The following is a 16,482-nucleotide window of genomic DNA, read 5'->3' on the forward strand; positions in this document are numbered from 1 at the left end:
CAGTAGACTGTAGGCATGCCCATTTGCGCATGCACATGCGCGGTTCGTAACGCAAATGTCCCACGCCAAATATAGTTATGTCTACATATTAATCAGTCCCTGGGTTGGTTTATGAGTTATTTAACTACACTGTTTCAACTGCAGATTACAAATAAGATATACTGGTAGAAGTTTTATGTTCTCTGGGGTAAACATCGTGTGGCTGCTAGTTTGTTGCCTACCTCTCGGGGGAAGGCGCTGTCTACGAGTATATCCTGCAGTTCATGTGCTGTCGGCATTAGCGGATTTCCTCAAGAATCACACATGACGACCGCTTGATCACGGCCGAAACATATTTTCAATTGTTAAATAAAAACACTTGTTTGTGTAACGGCAACCCCCCTCCCTCTTCATATTTATAAGCAGCGCAGTCTTCGGTGTTAGCAAATTACGGCCCACAAAACTATTCTGAAAATCTTCCTATATTATTTTAACTTTAAATTAAAAAATACACGTACAATTTCTCAAGCGATGTAGTAACGTGTTTTTCCAACGGAACATAACACACACAATATATATATATATATATATATATATATATATATATATATATACATGTCGATCACGTAATTCCTGCTGCAGTAATTATTTATTTCGCTGATTAAAAATACTTTAAAGAACACAGCGTTGGTCTCTCTCCGGCCTGGCAAAACAAATGTAATCCTAATTTCGACCTTCTAAGTTTTCCCACCTCTGGACTATAGACTGGTGGGAACATGTAACTAACTTCGCGTGTTTGAGTGCGACGTAGGATGAATCCTGAAAAGTTTTATTATTTAGAATTCATCGACATATATGACGAATACAGATTTTAGTCATTTTAGAATGAAGACATTATGGCATGCAGTACAATAGTTTAACGTGCATAAAGACACCTGAAGATGGCACATTAGTGCTGAAACATGTAGTGTGGAAGTGAAGAGTAAGGTGAAAAAGTGTATACACTCTAAGACATTTAGCATAAACCATGAACTTCATGGAGCTGAGCCCGTCTTCAGAAGCCGCCAGTTGTACAGCTACTCAAGAACTATTCAGCATTTTATGGAACCTGGAAGCTCATTACCGTGTTCACAAAAGCCTTCCACTCGTCCCTGTCCTGAGGCAGATCAATCCAATCCATACTATCCCATCCTACGTCTCTAAGATCGATTTTAATACTGTGCAATCACCTACGTCTTGGTCTTCCTAGTAGTCTCTTTCCTTCTGGCTCTCCCACCACTATCCTACGTGCATTCCTCTTCGTCATGTGCAAATCGCGAACCTTGGAAAATTTTAAATGGTGCGAAAACTTTATTTTGCAGGCGCTGCAATTTCAGTAGATGGGTGTCTGCCGCAAACTCCCAGGCGGGACTAGCATAAGTCATTACGGATCTAATGAGAGCTTTGTGGAGGGTCAGTTTAATGTTAGTGCTCAACTGCTCACTTCTGAATGGGGAATGTATTCTAATAAATGTTCTGGAAGCCTTGGTTTCGATCATTTCTATGCGTAATCTCCATGTAACCCTCCTATCGAAGATTACACCGAGATATTTTACACAATTTACAAATGGATATATCTTCCATTCAAAGTAAGATGAGACAAGACGGGCGACGACTGCGAGAGAAGTAGATCCCCTGAGTCTTATCTTCATTCATTTTTATGTTCCAGCGCTCACACCAGGTCTCCATTGAGCTGAGACCGCGCTGGAGTCTTCTAACAACAAAACCCTCCTTGCGATCTGTCGCGTACAGAAAGGTGTCGTCGGTGAGGAGGGCTACGTACACCAAGTGTTTGGGGGGAGCATCAGACAGGACAGAACCTTGAGGCACCCTGCTCCCATTTCCCTTGGCGTAGACATTTAGCCTTCTACCGAAACACTGAATTTGCGTTGTGAAAGAAAAGGAGCTAATGAGCTTGATCAAACTGGTCGAAAATTCCAATCTAGATAACATATACAGCAAGCCAGAGTGTCATGTGATATCAAAGGCCTTTTCGATGTCCAAGAACACCGCGGCCGTAGACATTTTGTTGTTGAAATTATGGGTCACGTGATCCGTTAGCCTCGTACATTGCAATGCCGTCCTGTGACGTGCACGGAAACCATCGTTTGCCTGTTGTGGACGGGAGGTAAATGGACGTAAACTTTGAGGAATTTTTGGTCCCTACAGGGTTTCGCTTACGTTATGACTTTTGCTTGAAAGACTCTGGAAAATGGGACAGCCGAAGGCAATGATTATATAAATGTGTCATGCATACCAACGACTTTCTTGGAAGGTACCTGAAGCACTGATTTGGAGTGCCATCAATTCCGCAGGCCTTTCTCAATTTCAAGGAATTAATTACCAACCGTGTCCCTTGCTTATGACATCTCAGCACGGACCACACAGAAACGCCCAGTTTCCAAAAATACTTCAATTGTTGCATATATATATTCGTTGCCACAGGGACATGTTTACAGAGCCATTGTCTAGAAACGGCTCTGGTAAATTTGCTTATTTCGCAAATACCTATAAGTTGCACAAGGTTTTGCGTACCTTCCTTCCGCTATTGAACGACAATGTATGGACTGCTTGAGATATACGCAACGCCTTGCCTGGACAACAAACCATGTGTAAGTACATCCGAACTTCCCACAGGTGCATGAATGCCAGAAGTATCTTGAAAAAAAGATTCCAATACCTTGCTAATGATGACGTAACACTCTACGTCACCATCTGACGGTGCTACAACCTCGCTGTCACAGCATGTGGAGCGTTAAGAACCGCGGCATGATGTCTTGCTCAGACACTGGGGTCACTGGTTCGAATCCCGTTGGTGCCTTAATATTTCCCCTTTTGTAGCCAGACTACGTTCCTTATTTTGAAACACAAGAATTTCTGGGAGGAACTAATCATCTCTTTCCTCTGATATGACACGGACCACAAGGACAACGACGGGGCCAAAAATTCTTCTATTGTTGCGTGTATTCGTTGCCGCGTTAAATTTTTTCCCGAGCCGTTGCTTTGAAACGACAGAGGAATAGATACACAGGCAACGCCGTTCAGGTGGGCTCAGATGTCATGATATACGTACCAAGTGTCACAGAGATTGGTTCAGTCATCCAGACGTTGATAAGGGGGATGCACAGACAGCATGCTGATCTCATAAGCCTGTTTTCATTTTTTTAAAACAAGGAAAGTTGGCTTATGAAATCAGCATGCCGTCTTAATATCCCCTCCGCCATAAACTTTTGTAATGCCTGAACCAATCTTTATGAAGCTTGGCATGTACATCATGGCACCTGAGCCCATCTCAACGGAGTACTTCATAATTCCCTCCCAACAGTCTGTGCGTTTGTATGAAACCGCCTACAGCTGCTAGGCAACGGCTCGGTAAAAACATTAGCGCGGCAACGAATACACACGAAACAATTGAGATATTGTTGTACGCGTCATTTTCTATGCGGTCGGTGTAGTATCAAAGGAAAGTAGATGATCCGTTCTTCTCAGAACGTCTTGTATGTATGGCTATTTGTGTCCGGTCATGAGAGTTCCTGCCTCTACTCATGGGCTGGTACCGCTGGTCATTAACAGAAATGCATGCAAAATTGTGCTGTAGTAATTTAAGGGGAGATTACTCTGTTAGGAACCTTCACTCGGCACCAAGAAGCACAGAGGTTACTTAGCGGTCGCATCAGCATCTCGGCTACACAGTGACTATCGGCACGAACAGGCAAATGTCTCGTGATCTGCCTGCAAGACTTCAGTAGGACAAAAAGAAAATCGGTACTAGGCGGAGATTTGAATCGGAAACCTCTGGAATTAGAATCAGAAATGTCACCGCTTGAGCCACACCGCTCGGTGCAACCTCATGCCCATTATGTGGCCCATGGACACCTGCGTGCAGCCTTCTGGTTCACTCTGTTCTCAGAAGCTTGAGGCCGGCTCCACTTGCGCGCGCATCCTGTGTTATTCATGTTGTCAGTTGATCGCACCGTCCAGTATTGTCTGTCGCTCCTTCCCGAGATGTCTGGTCCGAAGCTTGGCCAACCCGTCAGACTGCTCTACTTCCGGCCGGTCGCCCAACAAGCCTACTTGCTGCACTGTTCCAGCACGGGCACTCCCCCCCCGCCTTTCAGCGTAGTTCGTTTGGACACTATGCTACAAGCCGGAAGGTCGCGTGTTCTGTTCCCGATGAGGTCACTGGATTCTTCAATTGGTTAATCCTTCCAGGCGCACTAGAGTCCTGCGGTTAACTCAGCCCCTAACAGAAATGAGCGTCAGGAATATTCCTGGGGGAAAGGGCAGCCGGCCAGCGCGTAAGGCTGACATCACCGCCATCTGTGAGGCGACTGTATACAAAATGTGGCAGCCTCGACGTGTCACAACCCTATGGGCCTCCACGTACAGGTATAGCTTTACCTGTTCTCAGAGTTCCAGTGGCTGGTAAAATGTAAGAAATGAAGGTGATGCGTTCGGAAATTGCTCAACAATCATCTGCCGAGGGTTAAGAGAAAATGGAACTTTACCTCCACCTCTGCATACATCTTCACGTCATAGTGATCAGTTAAACACAAGGAATCTTCGTCATGAGTTCACAGGAGCTTATCCCCGGGTTTTCATTGCGCAGACTGGTCTCGAGGTAATGCCCTACATTGTGTCCGATCTGGTGCTTGGCCAGTCCGTTTATCGCTCAACAAGCCAAGTTGCGCAAGTACGGGCAAGTAGCCGGTCAGTTTACTTCCGTAGTGTCACTGAGTTTGTCTCGACCTTCCTCCTGCCATCCACCAAGATCTCGCCTTTCAAGAGCATCAAGACGCAGTTCCGATGGCAAACGGTACATTCAATTCCATCCTGTGCCGTTTTCGGGTCCAGGCATTTGGAATTACAGATGTGCCTGGGGGGAAAAACAAACAACTATCGAACTCCGTGGCCTCTAGTCCGCAAGCGAACTATCCCGACCGAGCGACCACCGCTTGTCGACGAAGTCAGTGCCAACTTTTGCGGATAGAGGGTGTCGTGTGGTCAGTGCAACGTTTCCCCACGGTCATTAATCTCGGTTTTCTAAACTGGAGCCGCCATTTCCTTGAAACAGCTCCTCAATTATCCTCATGAGGCTGAGTGGACCCCTTTCCAGACCCACTAGTTCTCAGAAAAAATGGTAGTCCAGGGAATCGAACGCGGGACCTCTGGATCTGTGGCAAGGAACTCTGACCACTAGACCACAGACGGTGTCTCTCTGCCTGTAGGAAACCCGAAGAAATTGTCTAGCCGATTAACCGATTGAGAATCAAACCGGGGGCTTCCGGACAAAAAAAACTAATTCAGGAGAGTGAACAGTCTCCGACATAGACCAGCCATTCTCCCGCGGAACATAAAGGTATGTTCAGAAGAGGCCGCCACTGGTCCCTACCCTCAGCCTGATTAATCCAATCCACACCCTCATATCGCATTTCAGTAATATGGTTCCGTGTGCTCGTACGCTTTCCACGCTGATTTTTTCCTTTCAAATGTTTCCGACCAAGACTGAGGGTGGGAATTAATTTGCTCATGTATCCATTAGCTTCCACTCCCCCCATACGCCTTCACGGCGTAGTGCTTAATTCGTTGAGCACATGCATAACTTTACTTTTATCCAGCAGCTTCACCCATGTACACAAGGCTAACACTTCTTCATATGTCGCTATGTAAGCTATAATTCTGAACTGCTGGCAGCAACAAACAGGAGCGGTGGAGTCGATACTGCATTGGCCAACTCTGCCAAAAAATTAATATCGTACCACTGAAGAGCAGCAGCGCTCAGTGTATAATGGTATTCTGACTAGTTCAGTACAGTACAGAACTTCAGAAGTTACTGGGGTTAGGTATTTTTCATGGTTTGTTTATATAAACAAAAAATACTGATGTAAGATTTGAGGCTTTCACGGCGGTGACTATGAAGAAATCAGTCTTCTGGGCTTTGGCGCCGTGTATATGTGGTGTTAACCGACGTTTCGGAGGAACGTATCGCCCCCATCTTCAGGGTTGAAGAAAAAGTATAGGTAAATCTGCAAGCGACAACACCGTGAGACACGGTCGTTACCGTGTCTCACGGTGTTGTCGCTTGCAGATTTACCTATACTTTTTCTTCAACCCTGAAGATGGGGGCGATACGTTCCTCCGAAACGTCGGTTAACACCACATATACACGGCGCCAAAGCCCAGAAGACTGCTTTCTTCAAAAAATACTGAAATTACGGGAAAATTTACGTTCTGATAATAAGTGTTGATAACAGCAGCAATTCCCAGCAGAAATTTCACGGGGCATAATGTCATTAATACTGTAGCATGTTGACCCGTTGCTAGGCAACGACCGCGAAACAAACAACTACACAACAGCCATTACTAGGCAACAGCCCGTGAACAGCAAAATAGGAACGGAGTTTTCAGTGCCGTCCATACCGAGATATTACAAACTGGGCTGTTAGTGTGGTGGAGTTGGCCGCGCCATAGCTCAAGCGGATAGTCGCTGGCTTCCCACCGCGGCGGCCGGGGTTCGATCCCGGGGTCTGGTCAAGTGGGATTTGTGTTGGACAAAGTGGCGCTGGGGCAGGTTTTCTCCGAGTACTTCGGTTTCCCCTGCCAATCTTCATTCCACCAACCTCTCCACAATCACCCTCGCCTATCATCTGGGGCTGGTACAATAGGCCAGAAGTGGCCACAGTACAAGGGACTTAGTCCCACCCCACTAGCAATAAAAAAAATAGGAGGGTGGAGATGGTTCAGTCAGTCGAGTGTTGTAGCTGAGGCTGGGGACAGTTCCGGACCCAGAAGAAGGGGAACATCCACTGTTGGAAGCCGTTACCAGAAGACTGGTGAGGACTCAACTGGCTGAGAAGTCTTGGGTGTGTGCTCTAGTCACTAGAGTCTAGGAACTGTGAAGTGTGTGAATCAGTATGAATCTGTAAGTGTTCAGTATTTACAATTACCGGTCACTCTAACATGAGACAATACAATACAGGCATCCAGTACACACGAAACTGAAAATGTGTATACTTGTATATGACAGACTGACACCCCTCTAAGCAAACGGTACCTGCTTCGGACGCCACAAAGGTGGTTCTTCTTTCTTTTTCTCTCACTCATGGAGCTGAGCCCTTCTTGAGAAGATGACAACTGTGCGGCTACTCGAGAACTACCCTGCATTTTATGGAACCCAAAGGTTCATTGCCGTGTTCACAAGAGCCCTCCACCGGTCCCTATCCTGAGCAAGATCAATCTAATCCATACCATCCCATTTCTCTCTGAGATCCATTTTAATATTGTCCACCCACCTACGCCTTGATCTTCCCAGTGGTCTCTTTCCTTCCAATATACTATATGCATTTCTCCTCTCCCCCATTCGTGCTACCAAGTTTCACACCCATACAGAACCAAAGGCAAAATTATAGTTTCTTTTTACGAATGTTTTGCGGCGCAACACAAATGTTTCTTGCTTTGAGCAGAAGCGCACCTAATATAGCAAAATCAGGCCGCAGATGTATTCTATTATCGCTATTGTAAAAGTCACGAAGTGAAAAGTGTTTTGCTTTCCACTGCTCAATAAATTTACCCCGACCTTGTACAAAATAAAACGAACAATATAAAGCAAAACAGGGCAGAAGTTTTTTTACTCATAATTCACAAATGTCAGAACGCCTGCCACGCTCTTCCGGCAGGAATTAAGATCAGAGAGATACCATACATTGAGAAATTAGTTCAACTTGACATGATTTTGAATGTCGCAGAAATTCTCGCATTTTGTTTTCCTTCTAAGAGAAAAACAGATAACGGAAATACAGTGTTGTTGTCTGTCGGCCTGGCCAATGGGAGACCGGAGTGTTCCATTTGCAGCAGTCATTATACGCACAACAAAAATACGAAAGCGTGGCAGCTGGGGACTTACAACCTCGGAGAAAAGTCGGAGAGAATTAATTTACTTACTTACTTACTTACTTACTGACGCTTTCAACGGTGCAGGTGCAGGCCCTAGTCACGGCGTAGAGGGGCAGGATGATTGGTGAATCGTATACTGCAAAGAATACGGGATGCGGTCGTGACCTACTTTAAGATATCCCGTTAATTATGAATGATAGTGCATGATTATTGTTCCTACTACTTCTACTAGCTATACTACAAGCCTGAAGGTCGCGGGATCGACTCCCGATGAGGTGGATTTTTTCAAATGACATAATACATCAAGTCGCATTATGGCCCTGGGGTCGAAGAGCCTCTAACAGAAATGAATACCAGGAATCTAACTGGGGGTAAAGGGTACCCGGCGCGTAAGGCTGACAACCTTATCGCCATCTGTGAGCCGATTATCTATAAAACATGGGAGCCTCGACGTCTCACAACCCTATGGGCCTCGAGGAGCCTGGTACAGGCATAGCTTTACTTTACTGTTTGTACTTGTGTAGTGAAGTGTAGTGGCCGTCGTGCCGAGTGGACCCAGCTGGACTCCACCCCCCACTAATTGAATATATCTATCTGATTGGCCACTGATTGGCCTATTGTACCGGGTGATTATGACAACGGAGAATTTGGTGGAATGAAGATTGGCAGGGGAAACCGAAGTACTCGGAGAAAACCCGCCCCAGCGCCACATTCTCCACCACAAATCCCACTTGACCAGACCTGGGATCGAACCCGGGCCGCGGCGGTGGGAAGCCAGTGACTAACCGCTTGAGCTATGGCGTGGCCTTATACATATACGTATAGTAAGTACACAAGTAGAAACAGTAAAGTAAAGTAAAGCTATGCCTGTACCAGGCCCCTCGAGGCCCATAGAGTTGTGAGACGTCGAGGCTCCCACGTTTTCTAGATAATCGGCTCACAGATGGCGATAAGGTTGTCAGCTTTACGCGCAACAGGAATAGAGATTAATATATATATTAAACTCTATTCCTGTTGCTCCCCCTTGGAGCATAGAGCATCCGTGAAACATTTCGTTTCCTTTCAGCTTCTTAATCTTGCAGACAGTCGTTAGGACTTGTTGGACGGGAAATCAGCCAGTCGCAACGCCGCTACCTACACAGGGAACAGCACAAACACAGAATAAACGCACACAGACATCCACGTCTTGCATTAGACCGCGCGACCAGTGCGAGCGGTACGATTACTATAACCGATATAATTAAAAAGCCATCCCTGCTTACAGGCCGTGGAGGCCATCGGGTTGCGAGACGTCGAGGCTCACACATTTTCTAGACAATCGGCTCACAGACTGCTGTGAGGCTGTCAGTCTCACACGCCAGCTGTCCTTTGACCCTAGGAATATTCCTGGTAGTCATTTCTGTTAGAGGCTTAGTCAACTCCAGGGCCACAGTGCGGGCGGAAGGACTAATTACTATGTGGCAATACAATTTATGCCTTCAGGAACTGACAAAAACGACGATGAGACCCATTCGAAGCAGCCTGTCTCCTGGTCAAGATTTCAACCCGGTACCTCCCGAACACAAAGCACAGGCATTACTCACTCAACCAGGGCAATAAAAAACTCTTACGTCATTGGGTAAAGGTAAACTAAACTTGTCCCCGTGCCTATATAAGTAATCACCATGGCATCAAGACGTATGGGGGAATGAAGGTATAACTCCACCATTCCAGACCTCAGTATTAGATTCATGTGAGAGATCAGCTACACGCACCAACCCCCATAATCCGGGGAAACAGACCCCGGTAGCCACTGGACAGTTTAGGTCTGGACAAGTTTATTGCCCCTGGCCGAAATCGAACCTCGGCCGTCTGGCCCGTAGCATGTCGCAATACCGACTGAGCTATCCGGGAACGTTAGGTCTTTTAGTGCTTTCGGAAACATGTACTGGACAGAAGTGTTTACTTTCTCCACACGCATGATAAATAAACATCACTTGAACGTACAGATCCCGACGACAATAAGCAACACGCCCGATAGGAAGGACACGACCCCAATCTGAAAAACAAGGATTTCACAACAAACCCCTCTAGACATCCTCTGCACAGAGGCAAGAGCGGAAAATACCCATAAATCTATTTGTAGGCTACCATCAACAGAGTGGATATGCAACGCCGCGGTTTGCGGGAAAACAATGGAAACAATACCACAATAACGCCCCATTTCCACGTAAGAATGGACGGGAGAAGGCCAGTTTGAACCAATCCAATGAGAACACACTGCAGAGTGCATTTACTTCATCACAAAAATTGGAGAGCGTCTATGGTTTCTATATCCGGTGCGACGGCATGTCCGCTCGCATCCCTTTGGGCACCTCTAACTTATACAGGGTGATGCGGTTTAATTTCCGACTAAATGCATATCTCTATAACGACAAGCGATTGTTTTGGTATCTAAATTTATGCAGTTTCAGGAACCGCCAATCACAGTGGCCGAGTGATCTAAGGCACGAACCGTCTTCGCCTATTCTAACATAGGGATTATGTGTTCAAATCCAACTCAAGGCATTAATGTCTGTGTGCGTTTATTCAGTGTTTCTGGTGTCCTCTGTAGGTTTCCCGTCAAAGGAGTCCTAACGACTATGTACAGATTAAGAAACTGAAAATGAGACCAAGTCCCACAGGGATTGTAGACGGACGGACGGATGTATGGATGGATGGACAGTTGCAAGAACCGACTTGAAACTCTTTTGCAGTCCCTAGTGCTGGGGTTGTTGGTTTGGTGTTTGTAATTTTGCGTATATCCACTTGATAAAGGACATCAGCGACCGAAACATGCGGTGTTTAGAAATGACACTTGTCTGGTGGTATCCGGCGCCAGCATTTATATGTCTACAGACGCCGGATGTGCAACATCATAAAAGCGTCCCTATGACATTCGTGCTAATTACGAAACCAACTTTAAAACACAAACAGGAGCTTCGTTCTACATGGCGATCTTACTGAACTCGGGACCATGGGATCACCTCTTCGAATCTCATTAAAATGGCATCATATAAATAATCGTTGATGGTAGCCTAGATCTTGAATGGCTATCTAAAATCGCCCACGGCGCTACGGGCAGCGTGGCGCCACACGCTACACGCCACTCCACTCCAAGTATGTGACTTCCTTCCCGGAAACCTGCGATGCGCAGAGAACTAGACCCAAACAACTTAGTCTCTCCCCTCCCCCCTACTGGATGTGTCCAGGAATTCGAGGCTGAAGAAGGTACACAGCGTCAAAAGTGGCTCCAAGTGACATCACTCGTGGAGCTGTGCCCGTCTTAAGAAGCCGAAAACTGTGCAGCTACTCAAGAATTTCCCAGAATTTTATGGAACCCGAAGGTTTAGTACCGTGTTCACAAGAGCCATTCACTGGTCCTTATCGTCAGCCAGATCAATCCAATCCATTATATCTTATCCCTCTCTAAGATCCAGTTTAATATTGTACACCCACCTATGCCTTGGTCTTCCTAGTGGTCGTTTTCCTTCTGGCCTTCCCATCAATATCCTATATGTATTCCTCTCTTCTCCATTCGTGCTACATGCCCTGCGCATCCCATCCTTATTCACTTGATCTTTCTAATTGTACTTAGAAAATAGAACACGTTATGAAGCTCCTCATTATGCATTTTCCTCCAACCTTCTGTCACTTCATATCTCTTCGGACCAAATATTCTCTTCAACTGCCTTTTCTCAAACAACCTCAGTGTATATGTTCCTCCCTTAATGTCAGAGACCAAGTTTCACACCATACAGAACCACAGGAAAAATTATAGTCTGGTATATTCCAATTTTTATGCAACCCATACTTACTTTTCTATGTGTTTACTTCTAAACTAACCTCCTTACTAACGCCAATTAATGTCTCCGTGTTTTTCTTTGTAATATCTACGAAGGTAAGTCAATAAGTAAGTTACAAATTGATATAGAACTTAAACAAATAAGAGTACTGATTTGAAAAATGCTTTTATTTCTCAACACAATCTCCCTGTACATTGAGGCACTTGTCCCATCGTTTCACGAGTCCCTGAAAACCAGCAGCATAAAATTCTTTGGGCTGCTGTCGGAACCAGGCGTGTTCACACAGCATGGCCTGCCTCATAATGCATGACAGGTTAGGTTTTCACGAAGTCTGTGCATGTTGGGTGCAGCGCATGCTGACCCCACAACACAAAATGCAAAGAATGGGTCTGGCTTTACAGCATCTCAATCGCTACCTCGATGAAGGACACGATATGCTAGCCCGAATTGTCACAGGTGATGAGTCTTGGGTTCACCACTACCAGCCCGAGACACAGCGTGCGTCAATGCAGTGGAAACATCCGGCGTCGCCTGCCAAAAAAAAAAAAAGTTTAAGGTGACCCCATCCTCCAGGAAAGTGATGCTCACAGTCTTCTGGGGTCACAAACGCATACTGCTCACCGCAATCAAGCCTCAAGGACAAACCGTAAATGCCGACACCTACTGTAATATCCTCTGGAAACTTCGTAAGGCCATTCAACGGAAACGACCAGGACTCCTCACCAAAGGTGTGTTGCTCTTGCATGACAACGCGCGTCCCCATACTGCCAAAAAGACAAATGAGACGCTGCGAAATTTCAAGTGTGAAGTCCTCGAGCGGCCTCCGTATAGCCCCGACCTTGCTCCAAGCGACTTCCATTTCTTCGGCCCTCCTAAACATCATCTTTCGGCTGAACATTTTCCCGACGATGAAGCTGTAGAAATGGAAGTCACTGCCTGGTTCCAACAACAGCCCAAAGAATTTTATGCTGCTGGTTTTCAGGGGCTTGTGAAACGATGGGACAAGTTCCTCAATGTACAGGCAGATTATGTTGAGAAATAAAAGCATTTTTCAAATCAGTACTTTTATTTGTTTAAGTTCTATATCAATTTGTAACTTACTTATTGACTTACCTACGTACGAGTATATTATCACCCAGCAGATTCACACCATCAGCATAGACCAGCAGCTCATGTGCCCCATTTAATTACAGTCCAACCTGGTTTTCCTGGACCTTCGTTGGTTTGACAAAGTGTCTTCCCTCCGTACTTTGGCATTGAAATCTCCTAACAAAATTTTCATAGGGTAGTTCGGGAGTTTATCAAATTCATGTTCTAGTTCTTCATAGAATCTGTCCTTTATGTCATCAATTTTATCTTCTGTTGGGGCGTGAACATTCATAACAATGATATCACACCAGCGAACTTTTAGTATTATATATGATGTCCTCTCACTAACGAACTCTACCTTCTTAAATTGCTGATACGATTCTCTTATGTACGAAAAAAACCTGTACCTAATTCATGATTTTCATTCCCTTTTCCATAAAAAAATGTGTATTCTCCTGCTGGTGCGATGCCACCTCTGTCCAATCTGATCTCCTGTACGCCCGCTAAATCTAATCTATATTTTGAGATTTCTTCCGCCACTATCCTGAGCGAACCTGCCCTGTACATGCTCCTAACATTCCAAGTACCGAATCCCATGCCCATTTTGTTTCATTTTGGCCGTTTGTCCAAAGAATCCGTTCAGGTCTGAGAGGCTTCTTGTGATCTTTCAGAACAAGCTTATTTTTGAGATGGGGAGATTGGAGGCCCACGCCCAAACCCCAAGCTGGAGGACCACTCTTTGTCGGCTGTCCGCGACTACTTATTTAGTATCATCGCAGCTGCCCCCCATACCTGGACGGGGTCTCCTCCATCCGCAACCTGAGGACGCGCCATGCCATGGAGACAGGGGGCCCACTAACATGGCACCAAGTGACATTCGAACTCGAAAATATATCAAAAAAATTAATAGAAAGACAAGGCTGGCTAACCAAAGTAGCGCTTCTGATGGCAGGATCAGGACGCTCAACTCTGTAATACCAAGGTCCGCCACTGTATACCATCATGAGCCAGTTTAGTCCTGTTCACATCCTCCTTATACTCTTCAATGTCATTCCGGCATATCCTCGTTTTGTTTAGAGCCCCCTTCCGGTATGTACTCCTTCCTGGAGACATCCTTTCTAGTAGTCATTTTTATTTTAAAAATCGGTAATCTGTAGGCGACGTAAAAAGGTAAAAGGTAAAGCTACCCCAGCAAGAGGCCGTGGAGGCCCATGTGGTTGTGAGGCGTCGAGGCTCCCACATTTTCTAGAAAATCGGCTTACAGATGGCGGTGAGGTTGTCAGCCTTAAGCGCTGACCGGCCGCTCTTTACTCCCAGAAATATTCCTATTTCTGTTAGAGGCTGAGTCGACCCCAGGGCCATAGTGCGGCTGGAAGGATAAGGTCAATTGAGAAATCAAATGACCTCATGAGGAATCGTGCCAGCGACCTTCCGGCTTGTAGAGTGGTGCCTCAACCAACTGCGCTACCGCGTGCAGGCGATGTCCAAATTCGGAAGAGATAGAAGGGGGGNGAAGTGCAAAAAAGCAAAATTCTATGTCGCAGAGTTCAGAATGATGTTCTGTCTTCTTGTACCATGACACCTCAACTTCACAGAATATAGAAAAGCTAATAGTCGCTATTCTGGTCAAGAAATTCCCGGTCATCTTTATTCTGGAAAATAACTCTTACCAATATACTGACAACAGAAATATGTAGGAATGAGGCATATCACAGACCCTGACGGACCCACCGTGAGGTTAATAGGAAAGAACTTGGGCTTCCAAGTTGCAAAAACTCGGCAGGAAACATTGTGTATGTGGATACCCCGACAAGAATTAAGGCGTGTTGTAGGCAGAAACATTTTCCTGTTAGTGTACACAGTGCTACTGCTTGAGCAGCGGGTAACTTGCCTCTTACCTGGGAAGTGGTCGTCATCTGCAGCATCAGGCTCGGGGGTGGACACGTTGTCCTGAAATAAAACAGAAAACACCGTTCAAGTACAGGCACAGCAGTGAATGTTCAAGGTCGCAGGCTATTTGTGGCAGAGGGTGAGCACACAAACAAGGAACCAATGCATTTCGCAGTGCGCGTCAGGTAAAAGGCGCCTGTATGTTGCTATACATACACTGTGAACTTTGTGTAATTATCTCTGTTCCCAGTACGGAGACAATGGTCTTCTTCATCTTTTCAGTGCATACTTGGGTTCTCACCCTGAGGAAGAACAGAGTGAGTGTGCTTTAGAACTTGTAGGTCTTGCCCTCCACTGAATATTATGAGAACAAGGAACTGGCCGGATGTGTATCAATACTTGCAACGTTTTATTCAGAGGAAAGCACTTTAAAGGCCCGGGAACATGTAGGATAATATTAAAATGAATCTTCAAAGAAATACGGTTCTGGATACGTGGGGATACCAGTTATGAGTACGGTAATGGGTCATCGGGTTCCAGCAAATGCGGTGAGTTTCTTGACTAGCTGAGGGACTGTCAGCTTGTAAGGAAGAGCTCTGCTGCATGAATTACGAGCATTAATTGAAACGGCAGATGTGCCTGGATAGGAATATATGTAGTTGTTGCCAGGTATACTTATTTTTGTTCTTTCCCATGAAAATGTGACCAGCTACAGCTCTCAGAAATTGAAACTCCGTAACCAACAGTGTTCAAATCACAAATTAACCCCCACCCCTCCAAAGTTACACGCCGAGGTTGTTACAATGTGTTGCCTCGTAAATATCGGGGAGCAGGAATAAGGGTTAAGGGTGGAATGGTGATAAGCAGAGAAACCCCTAAATAACGGAGCCCCTGCCACCATCCACAGTTATTCTAATATGATGTCACGTGGGAATTAACCCGAGCCTCCAAACCGAGTAGCCCGCACGTAACTCCCTGAGCTATATAACACAGAGCCCTCTGCACTAGTGGAATAACACACTTTCAGATGTCAGAGTCTGTCGGAAGATCTGAGGGGCCCCGTTTTCTTCAACATTGGCATTACTTACACATGCTCCTCCTCACCACAGCGTCCAGGCCGGGAGTGTATCCCAGGGTAAAGCTGGAGAAGCGTGAAGCTGACTACTCATCTACATCCAGTTCCGAGGTTAAGAATGGTGGAGGTATATCTCCCAGGACATCAGATTCTAAAGGGTTCTGACAATGGAGGATGACACACAGAATTACTGGGGTTTTGGACTTTTTCCATCATCACGAATTTTAGGTAATACAGAAAACGACGTTTCGGACACAGATCCAGTGTCCGGAACGTCGTGTCCTCAATTACCTAGAATTCCGGACGATGGAAAAACTTCAAAACCCCAATAATTCTATGTATCCTCAGAGAAGTCTGAGACAGTGTTGCAATTTGAATTTTTTGGAAGTTCAGGAAATTGCCACATCCAGTCGAACTGAAGACGTGTTGCGTATCGAACCGGAATTCGTGAAGGCGGGGCCATTTCACCGTAAATAGAACCGCCATGTGCTGTAGCCCCGAAAACAATGACACAAGTACCCAAACATTCCACGGGTGACACTTCGCCTTAGCGACACGCCTTGCACCGTGTTGGGCCTTGGCCCGCCCCACGGGGATGTGCACTGCCTGTCCCGAGGATGACCTCATTTAGGGGAACGCCCAATGACGCCTTCAAACTGAAACTACAGTCAGCATTCTCTGTGCCGTCGCCAA

The 16,482-nt window shown here is 45.9% G+C and overlaps 1 protein-coding gene across 1 annotated transcript in view; it reads right to left on the reverse strand.

Moving 5' to 3' along the window:
* Positions 1-16,482, reverse strand: part of LOC111861826 (nucleolar protein 4) — a 586,825-nt gene that overhangs the window by 52,675 nt on the left and 517,668 nt on the right. Inside the window, exon 4 of the mRNA XM_023846723.2 lies at positions 14,723-14,774. Coding sequence (XP_023702491.2) covers positions 14,723-14,774 — 52 coding nt within the window. The remainder of the gene's footprint in view (positions 1-14,722; positions 14,775-16,482) is intronic.

Source organism: Cryptotermes secundus, unplaced genomic scaffold, assembly GCF_002891405.2.
Source record: "Cryptotermes secundus unplaced genomic scaffold, Csec_1.0 scaffold756, whole genome shotgun sequence".
NCBI classification, from domain to species: Eukaryota; Metazoa; Arthropoda; class Insecta; order Blattodea; family Kalotermitidae; genus Cryptotermes; species Cryptotermes secundus.